Source organism: Balaenoptera ricei, chromosome 3 (genome assembly GCF_028023285.1).
Source record: "Balaenoptera ricei isolate mBalRic1 chromosome 3, mBalRic1.hap2, whole genome shotgun sequence".
Classification (NCBI taxonomy): domain Eukaryota; kingdom Metazoa; phylum Chordata; class Mammalia; order Artiodactyla; family Balaenopteridae; genus Balaenoptera; species Balaenoptera ricei.
The window spans coordinates 140126663-140149905 of record NC_082641.1 but is presented as its reverse complement, the minus strand read 5'-3'; the positions used below and the strand labels follow the sequence as shown (position 1 = coordinate 140149905).

Below are 23243 nucleotides of genomic sequence, written 5' to 3'. Positions count from 1 at the left end.
TTTTGCTTTTATTTCTTTTGCCTTGGGAGACTGACTTAAGAAAACATTGGTATGATTTATGTCAGAGAATGTTTTGCCTATATTCTCTTCTAGGAATTTTATGGTGTCACGGCTTACATTTAAGTCTTTAAGGCATTTTGAGTTTATTTTTTGTGTATGGTTTGAGGGTGTGTTCTAACTTCATTGATTTACATTTACATTTACAGCTTTCCCAACACCACTTGCTGAAGAGACTGTCTTTTCTCCATTGTATATTCTTGCCTCCTTTGTCAAAGATTAATTGGCCATAGGTGTTTGGGTTTATTTCTGGGCTCTCTATACTGTTCCATTGATCCTTATGTCTGTTATTGTGTCAGTATCATGTTGTTTTGATAACAGTAGCTTTGTAGTATTGTCTGAAGTCTGGGAGGGTTATGCCTCCAGTTTTGCTGTTTTTCCCCAGAATTGCTTTGGCAATTCTGGGTCTTTTGTGGCTCCATACAAATTTTAGGATTCTTTGTTCTAGTTCTGTGAAAAATGTCATGGGTAATTTGATAGGGATCACATTAAATCTATAGATTGTTTTGAGTAGTATGGCCATTTTAACAATATTAATTCTTCAAATCCAAGAACATGGAATATCTTTCCATTTCTTTGTATCATCTTCAATTTCCTTTATCATTGCTTAATAGTTCTCAGCAGATAAGTCTTTCAGCTCCTTGGTCAGGTTTATTCCTAAGTTTGGTTTTGGTTTTGGGTTTTTTTGATGCAATTTTAAATGGAATTGTTTTTTTACTTTCCCTTTCTGATATTTCATTGTTAGTGTAAAGAAATGCAACAGATTTCTGTACGTTAAACTTGTATCCTGCTACCTTGTTGAATTCATTTATCAGTTTTAGTAGTTTTTGTGTGGAGTCTTTTAGGGTTTTCTATGTATAATATCATGTAATCTGCATATAAGGACAATTTTACCTCTTCCCTTCCAGATTGGATATCTTTTATTTTTCTTGTCTGATTGCTGTGGCTAGGACTCCCAATACTATGTTGAATAGAAGTGGTGAGAGTGGGCCTCCTTGTCTCATTCCAGATTTTAGCAGGAAGGCTTTCTCTGTTGAGTATTATGTTGGCTGTGGGTTTGTCATAAATAGATTTTATTATGCTGAGATATGATCCTGCTATACCCACTTTTGTAAGGGTTTTTATCATGAATGGATGTTGTGGGAAACTCTCTTCTTGCTAGGCCACTGGGTTTTTTTCCCTGGGGCTCCTGTCCCATTTGGGAAAAGCTTACCTTAATAATCCACATGCTTCTATTTAAGCAAATATTTACTAATATTGAGCTCTCCCCATTCTTGAACCAAACTCAATATCATCAAGGCCACAACCTCATCAAGGGCAAAAACATGACTGCCCTAAATAATACTTCAGCCTTCAGCTCCCCAGCAACTGGGAAAGTTTGTTTCCACAATAGCAATACAACCACGTGGCTAAGTATTCAAAAGGAACCAAAGGGCAAATGAAGAGAGTAATCCTCCCTCCCTCCTCTATTCCCCACCACCTCAGAGACAACCATTATTTGTATATTCCTGTGTCTTTGCCAGAGGTGCTGTATCTATATAGAAGCAGGCAAGTGGGGAGTACACATAAACACATTCTTTCCCACAAACAGGAGCATAGCATACACACTGTTTTGGACTTTGGACTTTTTTTTAACCTAATGAATCTTGGGGAATATTTCATATATGTAGACAAAGTGACGGATATTCAATGGAGAGCCGTTCATCCCATTTTTAATGGCTGTTAGAATTTGTTGGATGGTCGCGCCATCACATGTTTATACATGTATATAAGTTTTTCTATGGTATTCTTAGAGCATAACTGCTAAATGGAGATTGTGTGCATTTTTTAAATTTGGATTGATACTTCTCAAGTGGTTGTACGAGTTCAGACACTCACCAAAGCAAATAGAAGGGTCTGCTTCCTCCCCTTCTTCCAAGTCTTTGTATTCTCAGTGTCTACATTTCTTTAGAATAGCCTTTCATTTATTGTCAGTTGGTCAACAAATACTAAATAATATGGCAAGTACTCTTCTAGACACTAGGGATATAAAGTCTAACGGGGCATTGTTCCTGATTTCAGGCGCTTACAGCCCAGTAAAGGGGCAAGAACCCCAGTGCCTACAGGACACTGCTCTCAGTGCTGGGGTGTGTGGGTGCAGAGGTGCTATAGGAGCCCAGAAGAGGTGCACCTACATCAAACTAGGCATCAGAGGGCTTCCTGGAAGGGTTAGCATCAGAGCTGAATTTGAGACAAAATTTTAAAGGTTAACCAGAGCAAAGAGAAGAGACCATCTAGCGGGGAGAGTGCAGGTTGTTTTAGGGGAGACATTCTGCACAAGCAAATGGAGACTTGGGGTTCCAAGGAATAGCTGGAATAAGAGGCACAGGTCGGAGAGAGGTGAAGGAGGAGACGGAGGCATGGGAGGAACCAAGCCTCAGAGTTTGCTTCCAGGCCTACGCACCAGGGTTCCTGTTCATTTCCACCACTGGCTCTGTGGGTTCCCATAGCAACAATCTTTTGCACCCAATTAGTGATAGTCACCAATATGACCATGAGTGAGCCGTCACTAAAACTGAGAGGAGAGTAATGGAATGGAGCTTGGCCTTCTTCTCGCAGCCTTCAATGCAGAACACTCCTCAGTCAGAGAGGAAGTGGGAGTGATAGGGCAGCCCTATAGCCTAGAGCCTTGCTACTCAAACTCTTGTCCTCTGACCCCCAGCAGGAGCACCACTTGGGAGCCTGTAGAAATGCAGATGCTCAGACCCCACTCCAGACCTGCTGCATCAGCATATGCATTTAAATAAGACACCCAGCTGATTTGTTTATATGTTAGAGTTTGGGAAGTGCTGGCATCCTGTTTAAGGGTTTGGGTTTTGGCATCAGCAGAACTGGATTCAAGACCCAGCTTTTTAATTGATTTTGGGACCTTAGACAAGTTACTTATCTTCAGTGAGCCTCATTTGCCTCATAACTAAAATGGGAGAATGATAATAGCTATTTTGATGCTGTTATAATGATTACATGATGTACATGGAAGCACTTACCAAAGCCCCTGACTTTGCTATAAGTTGTCAACAGATATAATCTGATGATAATAAGAGGATCCTTGAGTGTGTGGTGTGAGGTCAGAGATCACCTTCCCCAAAGAGGGTTTATCTGAGCTTCAGGTGTTCTGCAATAGAAAGAAATCCAACCAGTTGGGTGCCCAGCTGCCACAAAGCTCTAATCTGAGCAACTGGTAGCCCCACAAATGTATATTTCTTTTCCTTCAGAGAAATAGACTAGCCAAAGGGCCCGGAGGGGGTTGGGGGCACTGCTATCTCTGTAATGGTCCTACATGCCAAGTTCCTAAATGTTAATGAACCGGACAGCAAACCAATGGGCTGTGGACAAAGGGAACCATGAAGAAGCTTGCCCTGGAGAAACAAGTCTGCGTGCCTGGATAAAGCTTCCCTGACATCTGTCGCTGACACCTGCAGGCTGGGCCTGCTGCCGATGCCAGAGAGAAGCAGGCCCTTTGCAGAACTTTTTTTTTAGTGCATTGCTATATGATTGGGTGAAAATATACTAAATAAGAGTTTTAACAAAGAGCCCCCATGGGTTAATCAGTGGTGAGGTAGCATGGCGTCCTAGATAGGAGTCAGTCAACAAAGGTTTGAGTGAGTGCCTACAGGCTGCCAGGCACCGGGGACACATCACAGTCTCTGCCCTCATGGCACTTAGAGACTAGAGAGTAATGGACATGCAATACATAACCGTTAAATCATTTTAACTGTGTCACCGTTTGGAAATACATAATGCATAGCTTGGAGCAAAGCAGTGTGCTGTCAGAGGCCGGAGTCAGGTGGTGTGAAAACTGTCCTAGTTCTGACCCTGATTCAATGTGCAATCTTGGGGAGTTCACTACCCTCCTCCCTGGCACTCAGTTTTAGCATCAGGAAAATAGGGGATTTGGCCTTGACCTCCAAGCTTGTTCCCAAGTCTGGGTATTTTTGGTAAGGGTTGAAAGCGTCCCATTCATGTACCCCTGCCAAAAAAATGAAATCTACTTTCTGATAAAGATCCCCATAATCCCCTTTATAATCTCATGGACTCCCTGCTGAGCCCTAAGGATTAGATATATAAGCCCATCAGTTGTATTTGGGATCCCAGACACTAAAGATGCCAACTGTCAGCAAGTATCAAAGGCCACTTCCTTCTCGTGGGAGATCTTGCCTGGCATGGAGGTTAAAGAGCATGAATTCTAGAGTCGGACTCTCTTGAATCAACTTGCTGTGAGACCTTGGGCAAGACACCTAATCTCCCTGGGCAGCAATTTCCTCGTTTGAAGTACAGAGGTAACTGGGAGAATAATAGTACTCAATCGATAGTGTGCCGTGGGGATGCAGTGAGATAGTGGATGTACCCAGAACATAAGAAACCTCCACGAAATGGAACTGTCATTACTATTATCAGAAATTGGCTCAGAGCTCCGTGAGTGATGTTGGTAAACCGGATGGACCCTGGAATCTGGTTAGAGGAGTTTGCACGGGAGCATTAATGAGGGAACATAGCTACTTTACCACGACCACAGAAAGGAAGACCCTAGGCTCGCAATCAAGGGGTCTGACATCAATTCTGGCTTTACAATGACTCCTTGGGTGACACTGGTCAAGTCAGACATCTCTCTGGGTTTCAGTTAAGTTGGGGCTAGTTTCGTCTCAACTTGGGACTCTGAGAACCCAGTGAGATCACATAACTGACATCGTTGGAAAGGTAGGATTAGCTCCATCACGGTGCGTTCCTGCTATGACAACTGCGCTCAGAGGCAGAGAGGATGGATGGTTCCTGCTCCTTCCTAAGCTTTCTGAAAATAGGGTCACTGCACGGGATGGATGGCCCACCATTACTTATTACAGGGCAACGAAAGGAAATGCAGACTTGACGCGGTTTTACTCGCACTCTTCCTTTTAATAAAAAGGCTTGTCCTCTTAAGATGGTATAAGCAAGTTGGAAGCGTAGGTGTTGGCTCTGGGAAAGCCCTCCAAATGACGGTCAGAACTCTTTACAGTGTGAGCTCCACCCGCAGTCCAGTTCCCCGATCAAGCTGTGCTGTTGCAAAACCCGACTCTCATCCCTCCAGCCATCCAGCACCTCCGCGTCAGTCTGGGTTTCCTCCCCTGTGGCTCTCGCCTGTGCCAGCAGTCCCAGGGAGGTTAGAATCTGACTTCTGGAGTCACTGCAGTTGGTAGTCAGAGAACACAGTCTGAGGACTCTTTCCCCACAGGAGGTTTTTCATCTCAACTTGGGGTCTTGTTTGTAAAACTTGCTAGCTTGTTGGCCCTCAGTCTTCACTCTGCACTAATCAGTCAAGATTCCCTCAGTCCATCATTTCCAATCATTGACTCTCTTCTAAACTTTAATTGACCTGTGAACTCTGAACATTGATAGAAATGGCTTTATGTGGAAACTTCTTTGCAGAATGGCTTTTGTCATATCTATGAAGAGCTAGTGTTTATTGAACTTCTGCTTCAAACAAAGCAATCCTTGGAGTTCCAGAAGATACAACTTCATGGAAAAGGCAGTCTCTGTCTTTCAGGCTCTTGGTTTATCTCTAGAGAGATTAAACATGGACATAAGAAAACTGCATTTAAAATATAGGTCAATATGTAGTGAATTCTAGAGGGATGGTGGAAGTGGCAACTTCTACAAAGATGTGGAAAAACTGGAAATCCATGAGTCAGATCCAGCCCACATGTTTTTTAAAAAAGAAAAGAAAAAAAACACAAAAAACAGTTCTCACATCATCTCTACTTTATCTTGAAAAATCCAGAGATTTGGCAAAATGTACCAGCCCTGGAGCATGTTAGTAGCAGAGCAGTCGCCCCCTTTTAGATGGGGTGGGACTTGCCAGGTCTCACAGCCCCCCCATCCCATAGTGTCCTCATCTGTACCTTGGCCAGCTTCCCTCATCCGCCTCACCCTGACTCTGGTGCACATTCTGCATTCAGGAGCCTGCTACTGTGGCTCAGGAGACAGAGAACTCACTGTGGGCTGGATCAGATCTCATGGACACGTGGAGTTTCCATGGTTATTGAAGTCTAGGTAGGATTTGGGTAGACAGGAGAGGACTTCAAACAGGCTGTGATCAGAGGCATAGGAGGGGAGGATACCCCCAGGAGGCAGAAAACACACCACCCGGCCTAGCTGAGGGTCCACAATGCAGAGTGGTGGGAATCAAGAGTGGAAATGCAAATGGGAAAGAATTTAGATGCCAGACTGAACTGATCGTGTTTACAATGAAGACCTCCTGGAAGTTTTTCAAGCTCAAGAATACCTTGAGGGAACTAGTATTTTAGGAGGACGACTGTGTGATGCATATGAAGGGGTTGAGAGAAGAGAGGAGAAAGGCAGCCACCTCACTGTAGAGGCTGAAGCAGAAAGCCAAGCTGGAGGGCTAGAGGGTCTGCGCTTGGCTGGAAACATCAGGAATGAGGGGTAAATGGCGGGGACACCCTGTGGGGAAAGAACTACCAGAGCCTATAACTGATGGACATGTGGCGTTGAGGGAAAGGGAGGAACCAAATCACACTCTACAGTGACCAGGCCCAGGGGAGGGGGGGACGTGCTGGATTCAGGACGCAGGGGGGTACTGTATCAGCCTTTCCCAGGCATGAAAGAATCTGCCGGAGGGGGCTTTCCTCCCCAGTCCCTTCAGGAAAGACTCTGACCCGGGCCTTTCTCTCCCAGGAAAAAGATGTGACTCCAGATAAAAACCTCCTGACCAAGGTACGAGATGCAGCCCTGTGGCTGGAGACCCTGTCAGACAGCAGACCTGCCAAGCCTTCCCTCTCCACCACCTCCTCCACTGCTGACTTCTTCCTGGCCTTGACCATCTGCAACTCCGTCACGGTCTCCACGACCGCAGAGCCCCGTCAGAGGGTAAGGACCGCTGATGGTAAGGGTGGGATGGATGGGAGGAGGGGGAGCGGGAGGGGGTAAGCCCTGCACAGGGGGACAGGATACTTGGGTCCTAGCCACACTGTCACCATTTCATCACTGTGAGACCTTGAACAGAGCTCTTCTCCTCTCTGGGCCTCAATCTCCTCATTTTTTAAATAAAATATTAAAAGTTCCATATGAGCTCTCTATATAGGTTCACATTTTTGTGTCTGTCTGTCTGCAGGGTAGATGTTAAAAGTTAATATTTACTGAGCACTTGCTGTGTGCCAAGCTCCATGCCAAACATGTCACCTGCACTGTCATTTAATCCGCACAGCCCAACAGTCCTAGGAGGTATGTCTTTGGATTTAACAAGTGAAGAAACAGTGGCGTGGCTCAGAGAGCTTGAGGAACTTAAGGAAGGACGTATGGTGAATACACGGCAGAACGATCTGTACGATTCTGTAATAATATCACGGTATAGTAGTATCTGCTTTTTAATGGAGGGTTAAAAAAATAATTAACACCATGTGTGAAGTTCTGCCAGTTTGGAGATAATGCACCTGGATGGCCACTCATAGGACGTTATACTCTGAATTATTTTTCAGTACAGAAGATAGATTTATCTTCGATTATCCACATACTCTCACCCAAGCTCCCTTGTAAGTGAAAAATAAGAATAATTGGGTGTTACAAGATGTGGCCACAAAATCAAGAAAAAAAGGGTTCATCCAGGCACCAAACCAGAGCCCCCATTATTACACCCAGATTCTAAACTACCCTGAAAAGTCGGCAAGTAATCAGAAGTCTTCAGGGAGTTTTGGGAACACAGGAAGCATTATCTGAGAAATTCTCCCTATTTTCAAGAGAGAAAGAAGTACCATTTGGGGAAGGACAGCATCCAATTCTCAATTTTCACTTTAATGGGGAGGCTTTAGCTGGCAGGTAGCTCAAGAGCCCAATCCCTGGAATCAGACGGACCCAGATTTGAGACCCAGCTCTGCTATCTACACCCTGGGTGATCACAGCCAATTTAACCTCTTTATGCCTCAGTTGCCTCATCCAGAAATTGGGATAACGATAGGATCCCCTAGCGTTGCTGGGAGGATGAAGTGAGATGTTGCGTGCAAAAATAAAGCAGACGAGGCGCTGGTAAGGGTGCAGGGCGTGTGAACCCCTACTATGAGTCTGGCTTTTGTCTCCTTTGCTTTGCTTTGCTTTGCCCATGATCAGAGTGGGATGGTCATAAGATAGAGGAAAATGAGTATCGCCAATCCCTAGGAAGTCAGGGCTGGAAGGAAACCAATGGCCCAACTCCCTCATGTTATAGGTGGGTAAACCGAGGCTCACAGAGGGGAGAACACTTGCCCACCATCACTGAAGGCCCACCTAACTCACTGATTGCAAAATGAGATTCATAAGACAGCTTGATAGTTTTCCCAACCTGGAGAGTCATGGTCTCCTTCCCTCCTCTACCACAAGGTCACAGTGCCACCCTTGACCAAGGCTCTGGTGACATCCCTGGAGAAGATTCAGCAGCTGTTCCACAGGTTGAAGCTTTCGAGCCTCAGCCAGTCATTCTCGACCACCGCACCCTCCGACATGGGCCTGGGGGAGAGTTTGGGGGCCAACATGCCCACCACGGACTCTGAAGAGAGAGACGACACGTCTGTGAGCAGTGGCGGCTACTCCACCGACGGCGGCTCCAGGAGCAGCACGTGGGAGCAGGGTGACGTCCTGGGGGCGGGCCCGGGTGCCTCCCTGGAGGAGGTGCTGCAGGCCCCGGCCCTCAGCCTGGCCGGCCCCGAAGTCTGTTACGAGGCCGAGAGCCCGGATGAGGCTGCCCTGGTGCACGCTGCCCGTGCCTACAGCTTCACGCTGGTGTCCCGGACGCCCAGGCAGGTGACCGTGCGCTTGCCCCAGGGCACCTGCCTCACCTTCGATGTCCTCTGCACCCTGGAGTTTGACTCTGTCAGGAAGAGGATGTCCGTGGTCGTGAGGCACCCGCTGACCGGTGAGATCGTCGTCTACACCAAGGGTGCCGACTGCGTTATCATGGACCTGCTGGAAGACCCAGCCTGCGGTGAGGCCACCTCAGCGGGTTCCGAGAAGAGAGGGCTTATTTAACAGGCGGTGTGGATGGTAACCAGGGGCTCAGGTTATAGTGTTGCTCAGTCCGGCAGGTCCCAACTGGAGCACAAACCCTCAAGATGCTCTCCTCAGAGCAGCTTGCTTAACACACACTGCTTTACACGTCTCCACGACCTGGAGAATTACAGAGCTCATTATTAACTTATTAAAGGCTTTGTTTGGGCAGTCTTGTCATAGAGGAAATTCTTGAACTTTATTTATCCCAGTTTCTAGTTTTCCAGACTCATTTAAAGATGGACTCCCCATACACAATTTTTTTCAACCAGGACCTCCATTAACATACCCTAGAACACACTGTGGTTTTAACTCTTAGTTTTGGAGAGAAGCCAACTGAACCTAAAGAGGGAAGTGACTTAAAAGAAGTGGCCCCAGCTAACCAGTGGTAAATCCTATGTGGAGGCGTCCTGAATCCCAGTTCAGAGCTCTTTCCATGCTGCCAGAATTCTGCATCAGGCTCGGATCACTCTGGGAAGCCTCAGGTGGTCCTCTTTATCATCCCTTTCCCCAGCCTCCCCCAGATAGATTTTCATAAACTTGCTCCAGGCCAGAAAAATGTTCCAAAGTCCCTACATATCAGTGTCCAATTTTGGAACAGCATGAATTAGTGTGCAGCCGCTTCCTGATTGCTAGCAAGGAGAAGACAGTTATGGGGCTGTGATTCTCCCAGGGTAGTAGATTCTAGCCAAGCTTTAGAATTGCCCAGGCAGCCCTGTGCCTCCTGAATTATCAGCTATGGATCAGAGCCAAGAGGTTCATGGAGATTGATGAGTGTTTTGAATGGGAAGGGAGCTAATTAAGTCTCTTCATCCCCAGTCTCTGGCAGACAAGTGAATTCAGTGTTTCCGAGTCAAGGGTACCACGGCATTCTATCCCTGGGCAACAGCCTTCCACACTGCCCTGGAGATGTTTCTTTCTTTGTTCCTCACCTGATTCCAAAATGGATTACCGATGCCTCCAATAAAAAACACATAGACAGTGTTACTGTAAGACTTGCGAAGCAAAGATTTCAAAAGGAGGGGGAAAAAATAACTTCAGGGTTTAATATATTTACAGTGTTTGAACATTCAATTTGACCCTGAGGTTCCTGGTAGCCTGAGCAAAAATGTAAACTCAAAGGCACACAGGTAGAAGGCAAAAGGTGTTTAATCTCAGGAGCTGATGTCTTTGAAAATAAAATATTGTGGATAGTGCTCAAAAAGATAAGGTGCAAAGACTGTGGTTAAGGTACCAGGAAACCAGTAGCAACTGAAAAATGAGAAAATAATCTTTGAAGGGATTTTTATACTGCATAACAGCAGCCTTAGAATAGTATCATGGAGAAAGTCAGAGCTTTGTTGGACTTCCTTATACTTATCTTACTGTTAAGAATTGTACTTTTAATTTTGCATTATATGGAGGGATGGACAAAGTGCACAAAATCTGTTTACCACTTAGGGCTTCTAAAGATCTCAATCCAGCCCTGGTAAAGAAGGATTCAGAAGCTTTTTCCAAGCTCAGATTTACAAAGTGCTGCCACTGATTAGTGATGTCTGTAACATTTTAGATAAAGGAAGTGGTGATGGCATCAATCCTGCCCCATAACCACCAGCCCAAGCTGAAAAATTCTTTTTTATCTGATAGATCAAAGTACTGGAATTTCAAAAGAAAAAGATAAACATCTTCTAAGAGAATCGTATTATGTAGGACTTCAAAAGGGGGACTTTGAGCAACACGATGAAATATTTTTCACACTAGATTTATAGGAATCCAAAAAATATTTTTTCTAAGCCTAACTCAGCAAACCCGGTATGGTGAGGAACTTAGTAATGAGATTCAGGTCTGTAGCCACCTTGGAAGCAACTTGCTATAAGAACTAAAGTAGATGACGGAGAAGGTGATGGATAGTATGTCTGAGACTTAGCAAACTGGTCATCCAGGGCTAAACTGGCCACATGGAAAACTCCTTAGGTAACAAAAAACACTCAGACTTCTGGTCCCCTGATTCAGCAGGCCTTCAACCTGACCTGCGAATCTCTATTATTGGTTTAAGTTCCCTGGTGGTTCTGATGCAAACAGATGTTTTGGTTATCCATTTTTTTTTTTTTTTTTTTTGCCTCACAGCATGCAGGATCTTAGTTCCCTGACCAGGGATCAGACCCATGCCCCCCTGCAGTGGAAGCACGTTGTCCTAACCACTGGACCACCAGGGAATTCCTGCAAACAGGCATTTGGGAACAATACCTGGAACCACCTACCTTCCGTAAATAGCACTTCTCTCAGCCAGACTTTGGATGATCAGATATAGAGAGCAGACAATTTAAGGACCCGTGGAGTTACCGCCTTCCAGGGCAGCCTGGGAGAGCTGGTCCATGTTTGCGGGGGGCGGGGGTATGAGGGAATTCCTCCTCTAAGATGCCTGAGCGTTAGGAACGGGATCCCTAAGCGATTGCCCACGACCTCATGGGGCACAATGACTGTTTGACAGCGACTGACACTGATGTGGAAAAGAAGGTGAGGAAGATCCGAGCCCAGACCCAGAGGCATCTAGACTTGTATGCAAGAGACGGCCTTCGAACACTGTGCATCGCCAAGAAGGTGAGAACAAATTCCACGCTTAGTGGCTGAAAGGCCTCGACCCTGCTTCTGTCTTTTCTATTTCTTTTTTTAGAAGATCCTCAGTGTTGGTTGTTTTAATATTTTCAAAATTAGCTATCCTGACCACAGAGACCCATGACTTTGACAATTTTGCTGGGACAAAAATCTGAGTGGCAAGGGTCCTTATTAGTGTGGCTTTGTGGTTCCTTGCTTTCCATTGTCTATGTAACTGATAACCTATAACTCATAATTTTTTTAATGTTATAATTTTGCCTTCAAATATCCTTTGAACATTCGCATTATTTGCCTAGATTTGGAATTGGGGAGATTTCATGTGATCACATACAAATCTAGATTTCTGGTTTCTCTTGAAAATGCAGAGGATCTGGAAAACTGGATCTCCATTCTTGAATAGCTACAAATAGCTAGAGCCATGTAGCATGTAGCCATGTGACTAGAGCCATGTAGCTGATCCCTTTGATGAAAGATATATTCTGCTGTGTTCTGGGGCTGGTCATGGTTCCTACCATTCCCAATCGCATTGCCCTTGGCCCAGCTATAGTCAAGTAGATTACCCACCTTATGCCCTTCAGGTCTTTCACTTTGCTGCCCCTACAGGAAAGGAGGCAAAGAGCTATGAATCCCAGAGCTGGGGCATCTAATGAGGCACCTAAAATCAGACAGGGGAGCTAGGATGGGCATACATTTCGAGATGGCTAGAAGTGGCTTCTTCTCCATAAATCCCCAGAGCTCTTCGTCTCTTTTGTAGGTGCTTAGTACACCATAAAGTTTAAGAGCACCCACTTTAAAGCCAGACCTACCAAGGGACAAGTCCCAATCTCACCACTTATCTGTGGTGTGACCTTGGGCAAGTTTCTTCACCTCTCTGAGTTTGGGGATGTTCTTATCTGTGAAAAGGTGCTAGTGTTCCCTACCTCATATAATTGTCAGGGAGATTAACTAAGATAACACAGGTACAGCGCCTGGGAGAGTGACCAGCATTACTATTCTATAAATTGTAATTATATCCTTACCACCTTCTATTTTTTATTGACATTATCTATTCCTATTTTGCCTCTTCTGATAAGACTGTTCTTCCTTGAGAGCAAAAGGCCTACCTGTGTCCCCTTGGTTTTCCCTACAGTGCCGTGCACGGAGGGAAAATTAAAGAATATTTGGTGCATGAAGAAAAGAGTCATTCATTACTATAAGAGACAGTGAGGATATAATGCCAACAGAGGGATCTAAAAGTGCTATGGACTCCAGATATGCCCTCTAGTTGGATTCTTTCAGCCATTGGGCACCCCCAGTAGCTGGTGGAATGGTCTACCAGGCTATGCAAGATCTGGCTGTTCCTTACCTTTCCAGCTTCATTGCTGGTCCCTTTCCACCTGACTCTCCATCCTTAAGCCAACTGGTATGTTCAAGGGACAGAAAGAAAGCCAAGTCCATTGCTATTTCATGGCCTTTGAACTTACCCCTCCCTGTGACAGAACCCTTCTCGTCATTGGATCTCAGCCTACATGTTACCTTGTCTAAGGGACCTGATGATCCAAATGAAATAACCCCTCTTCCCACAACTATCCCCCTACCCTGTCGTACGCCATCATATCACCCTCTTTGTTTTCTATATGGAACTCCTTGACATGATCCATTCTTTTAAATTATTCACTTGGATAATGTCTCTCACCCTCCACTAGCACATAAGCCCAGGCCTATAGGATTCTTGTCTGTCTTGATCACTGCTATATCTCTGGTGACCAGAGCATCACAGGGGCTCAACAGAAGTTTGATGATAATGGAACACGAAGAACAATCCTTCATCAATTCAAGACTCAAAAAAAAAAAAAACGAGGGAAAAGCCCCATCTAATTGTACAGTGAAGCTCAAACTGGCCCGTAGGAGGCCCAGCACATGGGCAGGGGGAGGGAGTCACCCAGAGCTGTGAACAAGCCTCTTCCTGTTGCATAGATCTTAAGTGAAGAGGACTTCCAGAGATGGGCCAGTTTCCGGCGTGAGGCTGAGGCGTCCCTCAACAACAGAGATGAGCTTCTCATGGAGACAGCACAGCACCTGGAGAATCAACTCACCTTACTCGGTAGGTAAAAATAAGTTATCATTACATTTTAAAAAAGGAATGCTGCAAGCTGGAAAGGGAGTTCTTGGCCTTGATTCTGACACTGCTACAAATGTGTCTCAGTTAGGAACCTCCCTGGGGTGCCCTTCCAGGCATTTGGCGCCAATGGGCTGTGCCAATATCCAACCCAGACTCCACACACAGCTTCCTGAGGATGCCCCAGGAGCATTCCTGCACTCCCTGCTGGATGAAGCCTGGTCGCTTCTTCTCCAGTCGTTCAAATGTTTTTGAGCACCTACTGTGCGCCAAGTAGCATGCTAGGTATTGTGGCTACAACAGGGAACAAGAGCCGCAGACCCTCACCTGAAACTAACACAACATTGTAAATCAACTCTACTCCAATAAAAATTAAAAAAAAAAAAAAAAACACAGACCCTGCCCTCCTGGAGCTCATAGTCTAGCAAAGACACTTGGATGATTAAACAAGTAATTTCAACAGAGTGTGATGAGAGCTGGGCTGGAAGATGTACCTGGTGGGATGAAAGCACAAAGGAGAAGGTGGCAACCTACTGTGGAGCCAAGGAGGGTGCACGACAGCCGGAACTGAGCAGAGAAAAGGAGCTGGTCAAAGGGGGAGGGTGTTCCAGGAGCGGGAAGGGCCCGAATGAAGGCCTGGAGGCAAGAAAGCCTGGGCTGGCTGGAGACTCAGAGGTCTTCTACGGCTGGACCACAGAGTGCGGGGGAGATCAACAGGATGAGGCGAGGTGAAAGAGATCGGCAGGAGGCAGGTTATGAAGGGCCATGTAAGTCATAGGCTGAAGGTTTGGAGAGGGGAAGGGAATCAAAGCAGGGACAGATTTGTGTTTTACAAAAATCACTCTGCTGCTGTAGTAGTTAGATAGATACTCTCGAGGGAAAGATGGAAAACACCAGCTAAGAGACAGCGTTGGATTTCTGTTGAAGGAAAAGCATTGCCAAGGGAGAAGGGGGAGGCTTTATTTATCAGACTAATCTCTTCACAGCTCGGGAGTAAGATCCAGGAAAGGCGATGCCTGAACAGCATGCGCATACTGGCCATGTGGCAAAAGGCTTCTTTCATCTTGGGAGGCAGTGCTGGCCTGGGGATGAAGGCCACATCTTGGCCCTGTGGAGACCCTGCTGTGTGCCCAGGGACACATCCCCACACCCCTCTGAGCCTTTGCGCCTCCTCTGGCTAAATCACCAAGCTCAGCCAGGCAGGGTTGAAGGGGGAAGACCCAGGGTCACTGTAAGAAGACGGTAATACCTCTTTGTATATAAAAGGTACCAGCAAGATTTGGTCAGATGGGTGGAAAACAGGGGGAGACAGGTTTGCTCCCCACCTCCTTCGGCTTTTTTGTTTCCTGTGTTTGGACTGCAGGGGCCTCTGTCTGCTGCCTCACAAGGCCCCCTTGAAAGCTGGCCCCGAGAACCCATTTTAACAGGAACTAGAGGGTAGCTAGTCCAGACAGCGCCATCCGGCACCCCAGGCCACCCCCAGAATGTCAGCCCATTAGGGCACCTGACCCCCTTCACACCCTCTCCCCTGCAGTCTCTTTTGTTTCAGGGGAGCCTTCTGGCCTCAGCTGGTGAGAAATGCCCCTGAGCCGGTAGTGCATGAAAGAGAACACGCTTGTCAGGACCCGTCGGCTTCCCTGGCTGAGAAAGGCTCTCACCACCCTCCTGTTTCATTTTCTCTTTCACACAACTAAATGTGTTTTTCCTGCTCTCTCCTTCACTCTGCCTCCCGGTAACACACATCATTTTCAGTCTCACCTTCCAGGCGAACGCTCGGCGGAAAAGATGGGGATCGGGCATCACTTTTCATGGGTTGGTTTACCTGTGCCCTCGGGCCTGAAATACACAACAGGCACATTTCAGGATAGAGAGGTTTGTTTTCTTCCCTGAAGATGGCTTGCGATGGAGAGGACTAGGGCTGGGAAGAGATTTCATCCTGCCACGAAGAAACTGCCGTGCCATTAAAAAGTTGCCATGCGTTCACACCGAGTCCCACAGTATTAAATCAGCTTTTCAGTATGCATCTAATGTAACTGCTTTGCCAACCTATTGTCACTCGGGATTATTAAAAGAAATGGCACGCCTGTTCCTGCCCAGAGTGAGATGGGTAGCCATTAGTCTGTGGTCTGAAATGAATCTCAGTTTAAATGCAGATTTATTTTTGCTTCATCACTTAGCAGCTATTGGATATTTGGGTATAGAATCATCAGCTTTGGCTCAAAGCTTGAGACCATTCAAAAAATGATGGAATCCGCATCTTTAATGCCCTCCAAGAACGTTATCAAAAACCCAAGTCTCGGGTCTTCCCTGGTGGCACAGTGGTTGAGAATCCGCCTGCCAATGCAGGGGGCACGGGTTCGAGCCCTGGTCTGGGAGGATCCCACATGCCGCAGAGCAACTGGGCCCGTGAGCCACAATTACTGAGCCTGCGCATCTGGAGCCTGTGCTCCACAACAAGAGAGGCCGCGATAGTGGGAGGCCCGCGCGCCGCAATGAAGAGTGGCCCCCGCTTGCCGCAACTAGAGAAAGCCCTCACACAGAAACGAAGACCCAACACAGCCATAAATAAATAAATAAAATTAAAAAAAAAAAAAACAAAACAAAACCCAAGTCTCTGTTAATTCTGCAGTGAGCACTTGCAGAGCAAAGATTCCAGCCTCTCCGTATCTTTCCACTCCTCTTGCCGCTAGGCCAGTCCAGCCACACCAGCTCTCCTCTGACTGTCAGCCCTGAATCTCATCCTGCTGCCTCCACCCTCCAATCTATTCTCTAGAATGATCTTCTTAAAATTCACAACCGATCCCATCACTCTCCAACTTAACTCCCTTTAAAGCTTTCTTTGCTACCAAATAAACGCCAGATCCCTTCATGCCCTGACAGGCTCTGCATGGTCCAGCTCCTCCCCTCCTTGCCTGGCCTCGTCTCTCACCCTGCTCTGCCTGCCTTTCTGTGTCATCTTCTGCTCTGACCTCTGGGCCTTCACACATGCTGACACCTCTGCCTGGAATTCCCCTCCTTCCCCACCTTTTGGGTTTATCTCCCAGGTCTGAGCTTAAGTGGCCCTTCCTCAGCAAAGCCTTCCCTGACCTTCCAAATGAAGTTCGGGTCTCCTGATATATGTTTGCCCGGCACCCTGGGCTTCTCTCCTCACATAGCTCAGTTATAAATCCTTATTCAACAGGCCTTTGAGCACCGAGAGGGTGGGAACCAGCTCTGTCTATTTCACTGTTGTATCCTGGGCATTTAGCACAGCCTAGAACATGAGAGATAAGTTAATAATCACTGCCTGGCTTGATAGGGCTTTGGGGAAATTAAGCAGCTACTTTCTCAACATAAATGTGAGTTCTGGTGTCTTTAATCACTCCAGGAGCCACTGGGATCGAAGACCGGCTGCAGGAAGGAGTTCCAGACACGGTCGCTGCTCTGCGGGAGGCTGGGATCCGGCTCTGGGTGTTGACTGGAGATAAGCAGGAGACAGCAGTCAATATTTCCTATGCCTGCAGACTGTTAGACCAGACGGACACCGTTTATTCCATTAACACAGAAAGTCAGGTGAGGCCAAAGTAGAGCTCAAATGTCCAAGTGTGGAGCAGCTTCTAGGCCAACAGGAGATGGGATTGTGGGTGGGACTTGGGTACACAGGAGAAGCACACCTACTCCCAAATCTTGGAGTTCCTAGGGTCCTAGAAGGCATCCAGCCCAATATCCTCGACCCCATCCCCACATATGGTTGACCAGTCTATTTATATTACATCTAGCAGTACCTAGGAGCAAGTTGTGCCTCTCTCGAATCTCATCCTTGGCCCAGTCTCCCCATTCTACACGTGAGAAACTGAGGACCACTGGAGCTAAGTCACTTGCCCAGGGCCACCCTGGTAGTTTCTGATGGACTAAGTCTAAAATGCTCTTCTCTGGCCAGGCCAGTGCTATTTGCATCATACCAGACTGTTTGCTCACAGATCCTCAATTGTCTGTTTCTTGTACTTTGGATTAACTTATCCATTGAAAAACCCCAATTAAATAGAAATGATTCTGAGTTTAAAATTTCAGCTCCAATTCGTATGCGCAATTTGTTGCCACAGAATAAAACCTGAAGGAAATGATACGTGAGACCAGTATGTTTTTTTTTTTTTTTTTAAAGATTTATTTATTGATTGATTGATTGATTGCTATGTTGGGTCTTCGTTTCTGTGCTAAGGCTTTCTGTAGTTGCGGCAAGCGGGGGCCACTCTTCATCGCAGTGCGCGGGCCTCTCACTATTGTGGCCTCTCTTGTTGCGGAGCACAGGCTCCAGACGCGCAGGCTCAGTAGTTGCGGCTCACGGGCCCAGTTGCTCCGCGGCATGTGGGATCCTCCCAGACCAGGGCGCGAACCCGTGTCCCCTGCACTAGCAGGCAGATTCTCAACCACTGCGCCACCAGGGAAGCCCGAGACCAGTATGTTTTGATGGGATGGAGGAGAGAGAGAAAGATAAGCCAAGTTTGAAAACTGCAATTTTCAGCCTGAATAGGTTGTGAGTGGCAGGGAGCAAGGTTTGGAGACAGAGGGCTGTATAAAGTCTAAAGAAGCGTATTTAAAGTCGTAACACAGTTTTATATTTAGGAGGAAAAAATCTATTTTCACGATGCAAACTGCAGAAAGTAAAGTTCCACTATCTCCTTGGCTGATGAATATGGGAAGTACGTGTTAAGTTGTGTGCTCCTATCAAAGGGAGCAGGACTGGATTAGATGTGCGGTTGTAACAAGGAAAGCAGTGGGTTGCGGGGCGGGGGGGGCACCTGGAGACCTAGAACATACCATGGGGAGAAGGATGGAGAGAGAGAGGAAGATGGAAGATGGAAAGAACAGCGCAGAAAGAGAGGCAGGAAGGATGATGGAATCTCACTCCTTCACTTTTGCCTGAGGCTGAACTGGACCCAGAATAGACGTTTACAGGTTTCAATTTGGTTTTCATTCCATGGAGAATCCACGTACACATATTTTTTTAAAGAGGTAGTGAATCCTAATAAAAGTGCCAGAGGCCCTTTAGATGAATTGGGGAAATCACTTACTTTCTTGTCAGGTGAACAGATAATGCCATGATTAGATTAAACCCTGATGAATTTTCAAAATGAAACTACTCTCAGGGAAATCTTGGCGTTAATATCATGCCTAGGAAAGAAAGTAATTTGCAGCTTGCTTGAGTGCTTGATCCCTGTAATAGTGTGGATGTCTGCCTGCCCCACTTGCAATGGAAATTCCATTTGCAATGATCATTTCACTCCAGCAGATTCCAGGAGGGTATCAACAAGCCTGTGAGTGCTCCTGAGGGGGATAGAGTGGGCTTCTGTGGGTTCTGTTAAAGGCAATGCATTCCTGTAGGAAGCGGAAGGTGTCTCTTGATTAATTAGCCAGAGTTCCCAAGGAACTGTGGGCCACGTTCCAAGTTGAGCTCAGTCACTGTCAACAATTTTAAAGCTGTCCACAACCTTCCAAGATGGTACCTGAAATGTTGGGCCCTGCCTACACCCCCAGGCCCACTAAACCTGGAAAATTAGGCTTTCTCATCCCCTTGGAAAAGTAGTAGGTACAGAGATATGTTAAGACAGAAACTGGGGAAACCCATTCTAAATCTCAGACTTATTTAAACCCCAGTTTAATGTAATTACATATTTGGTGGATATTTCCTCCAAGGGTTTTAATCTGCCTGATTCAATATAAATTGATTTAGGGCTATGGTTTCTTTGTTATGTATCTTAAAGCTATAAGCAAGCTATGGGACCTGTCTAGACCTCAGGGTTCTCATCCATAACATGAGAAAGTTACTAACCCATCACTGGAAATGTTGATCTGTCAAGGAATTTTAGAAGGGACTATATAGTATTAGATAGGAACTGGTAATAGCAACTATTATTGTTATTATTAACAACATATATTGAAGGCTTAATATGGTCCAGATACCATATCTCTCTGAAATTCATTCTTCTTATCTGCAGAATAGGGATTAAAAAGATTTATTTCAGAGGCTATTGGGAGGGTTAAATAAGTTCACAGAAGAACAATACTTACTAGCACTGTATTTATATGAGTTAACAAATTACCCCAAAACTTAGCAGCTGAAAACAGTAAACATTTATTATCCCACAGTATGTGTGGGTTATGAGTCCAGGAGCAGCTTAGCTGGGTACCTCTGGTTCAAGGTCTCTCCTGGGGTTGCAGTCAGGCTATCAGTCAGGGATGTGAGCTCATCTAAAGGCTCAACTGGTTGGGTCATTTGGTGATGGAGAGGAGTCCTTCTTGCAAGCTCACGGACATGATTACTGGCAGGCTTTGGTTCCTCACCACAGGGGCCCCTCTACCGAGCTGCTTCACAACATGACAGCTGGTTTTCTCCAGGGTAAGCCATTCAAGAGAGAGAGTGAGAAAGATTGCCAAAATTGGTAGCCACAGTCTTCAGATAAACTGACCTGGGAAGCGACATCCCATCACTTTTGCAGAATTCTCTTCATTAGAAAGGAGTCATTAGTCATAACCACACTCAAGGGTTGGAGATTACACAAGGAAGGACTTGAATACCAGGAGGTGTGGAGATCATTGAGAACCATCTTAGAGGCTGCCTGCCTCAGTACCTGACAGATACTGAATGTTAAATGAATGGTAACGATTGCGATTATTACATAGAAAATTTGAAATAAGTAAATTCAGAGATTTTATTTTGAAGCTTATATTTCCAATGACTTGCTGCAGTCAGATGTTGGAGGAATTGACAGCATACCTCATTTTATTGCACTTCATTGCATTTTGCAGATACTGTTTTTTACAAACTGAAGTTTCGTGGCAACCCTGCATTGAGCAAGTCCGTTGGCCCCATCTTTCCAAAAGCATTTGATCACTTTGGGTCTCTGTGTCACATTTTGGTAACTCTTGCAGTATTTCAAACTTCTTTATTATTACTGTATTTGTTATGGTGATCTGTGACTAGTGTTCTTTGATCTTTTAGGGTACCACGAACTGCAACCATATAAGATAGGGAACCTAAATGATAAATGTTGTCGGTGTTCTGACTGCCCCACGGACAGGTTGTTCCGTCTCCCCCCACTCTCCTCAGGCCTCCCTGTTCCCTGAGACACAACAATATCAAAATTAGGTCAATTAATAACCCTACAATGGCCTCCAAGTGTTTGAGAGGAAGAATTGCATATCTCTAGCTTTTAACCAAAAGCTAGAAATTCTAGCTTTAAACCAAAAGCTAGAAATGATTAAGCTTAGTAAAGAAGGCAGTTGAAAGCTGGGACAGACCAAAAGCTAGGTGTCTTGTGCCAGTTAGCTAAGTTGTGAATGCAAAGGAAAAATTCTTGAAGGAAATTAAAAGTGCTACTCCGATAAACACATGAATGATAAGAAAGTGAATCAGCCTTATTGCTGATACAGAGAAAGTTCTAGTGGTCTGGAGAGAAGATCAAGCCAGCCACAACATGCCTTTAAGCCAAAGCCTAATCTAAAGGAAGGCCCTAACTCTCTTCAATTCCATGAAGGCTGAGAGAGGTGAGGAAGCTGCCCAAGAAAAGTTTGAGGCTAGCAGAGGTTGGTTCATGAGGTTTAAGGAAAGAAACCATCTTCATCACATAAAAGTACAAGGTGAAGCAGCAAGTACTGATGTAGAAGCTGCAGCAAATTATCCAGAAGATCTAGCTAAGATCATTAATGAAGGTGGCTACAGTAAAGAACAGATTTTATATTTATAAGGAAGAAGATGCAGTCTAAAACTTTTATACCTAGAGAGGTCAGTGGCTTCAAAGCTTCAAACGACAGGCTGACTCTGTTAGAGGCTAATGCAGCTGGTGACTTTAAGTTGAAGCCAATGCTCACTGACCATTATGAAAATCCTAGGACCTTTAAGAATTATGCTAAAATCTACGCTGCCAATGTTCTATAAAAGGAACAACAAAACCTGGATGACAGCGTAACTGTTTACAGCATGGTTTACTGAATATTTTAAGCCCACTGCTGAGACCTACTACTGCTCAGAAAAAAAGATTCCTTTCAAAATATTACTGCTCACTGACAATGCACCCGGTCACCTAAGAGCTCTGATGGAGATGTACAATGAGATTAATGTTGTTTTCATGCCTGATAACATGACATCCATTCTACAGCTCATGGATCAAGGAGGAACTTCAACTTTCAAGTCATTATTTAAGAAATACATTCCATAAGGTTATAACTGCCATAGGCAGTGATTCCTCTGCTGGTTGTGGGCAAAATAAATTGAAAACCTATGGAAAGGATTCACCATTCTAGATGCTATTACGAACATTTGTGACTCATGGGGAAGAGGACAAAATATCAACACTAACAGGAGTTTAGAAGAAGCTGATTCCAACCCTCATGGATGACTTTGAGGGGTTCAAGACTTCAGTGCAGGGAGCCACTGCAGATGTGGTGGAAATGGCAAGAGAACTGGAATTAGAAGTGGAGCCTGAAGATGTGACTGAATTGCTGCAATCTCATGATAAAACTTTAATAGTTGAGGCGTTGCTTCTTATGGATGAGCAAAGAAAGTGGTTTCTTGAGATGGAATCTACTCCTGGTGAAGATGTTGTGAAGATGGTTGAAATGACAACAACGGATTTAGCGTTATTACATAAATTCAGTTGATAAAGCAGTGGCAGGTTTGAGAGGATTGACTCCAATTTAGAAAGTTCTACTGTGGGTAAAATGCCACCAAACAGCATTGCAGGCTACAGAGAAATCCTTCATGAAAGGACGAGTCCATCGATGTGGCACACTTCACTGTTGTCTTATTTTAAGAAATCGCCTCAGCCACCCCAGCCTTAGCAACCACCAGCCAGATCAGTCAGCAGCCACGGACATCGAGGCAAGACCCTCCCCCAGCAAAAGGATTACAACTTGCTGAAGTCTCAGATGATAGCACTTTTTAGCAATAAGTATTTTAATTAATATATGTACATTTTTTTTAGACATAATGTTATTGTATACTTACTAAACATAACTTTTATATGCCCTGGGAAACCAAAAATTTCATGTGACTCACTTTATGGCAATATTCACTTTATTGCAGTGGTCTAGAACCAAACCCACAGTATGTCCAAGGTATGCCCATAGATACTGTGTGCCAACCCCAAGTTCCAGCAAGGACTACCTTGATCTCTTTCCCAGAAAAGTGCTGCGGGTATAACCACCTGCTCCTGACCTCCTTCCTGTGGCCCTGCTAGGTCCTGTGCACGTCCTATTGCTTTCAGTGCTCAGTGTAGCATCCCCTAAAGGAAGCCTCCAGAACAATGAACTGCAGTCCTACTCACTCCAGAAGAAATTATTCCAAATATTCTCAGAAGCTTCTAGATCAGGGGTCTCCACACTTGTCATTTCAGAACAACCTTCACGATTTTTGCCTAAATCCACATATTCTCTATACTGTTGTTTATTTAATGATTTCATTTAAATA

At 45.4% G+C, this 23243-nt stretch overlaps 1 protein-coding gene across 3 annotated transcripts in view; it reads left to right on the top strand.

The window, feature by feature from the left end:
* Positions 1–23243, top strand: part of ATP10B (ATPase phospholipid transporting 10B (putative)) — a 217963-nt gene that overhangs the window by 157084 nt on the left and 37636 nt on the right. For all 3 annotated transcript variants that reach the window (XM_059917629.1, XM_059917630.1, XM_059917631.1), the window contains 5 exons: positions 6769–6960; positions 8443–9043; positions 11576–11685; positions 13657–13783; positions 17166–17350. In XM_059917629.1, coding sequence (XP_059773612.1) covers positions 6769–6960; positions 8443–9043; positions 11576–11685; positions 13657–13783; positions 17166–17350 — 1215 coding nt within the window. The remainder of the gene's footprint in view (positions 1–6768; positions 6961–8442; positions 9044–11575; positions 11686–13656; positions 13784–17165; positions 17351–23243) is intronic.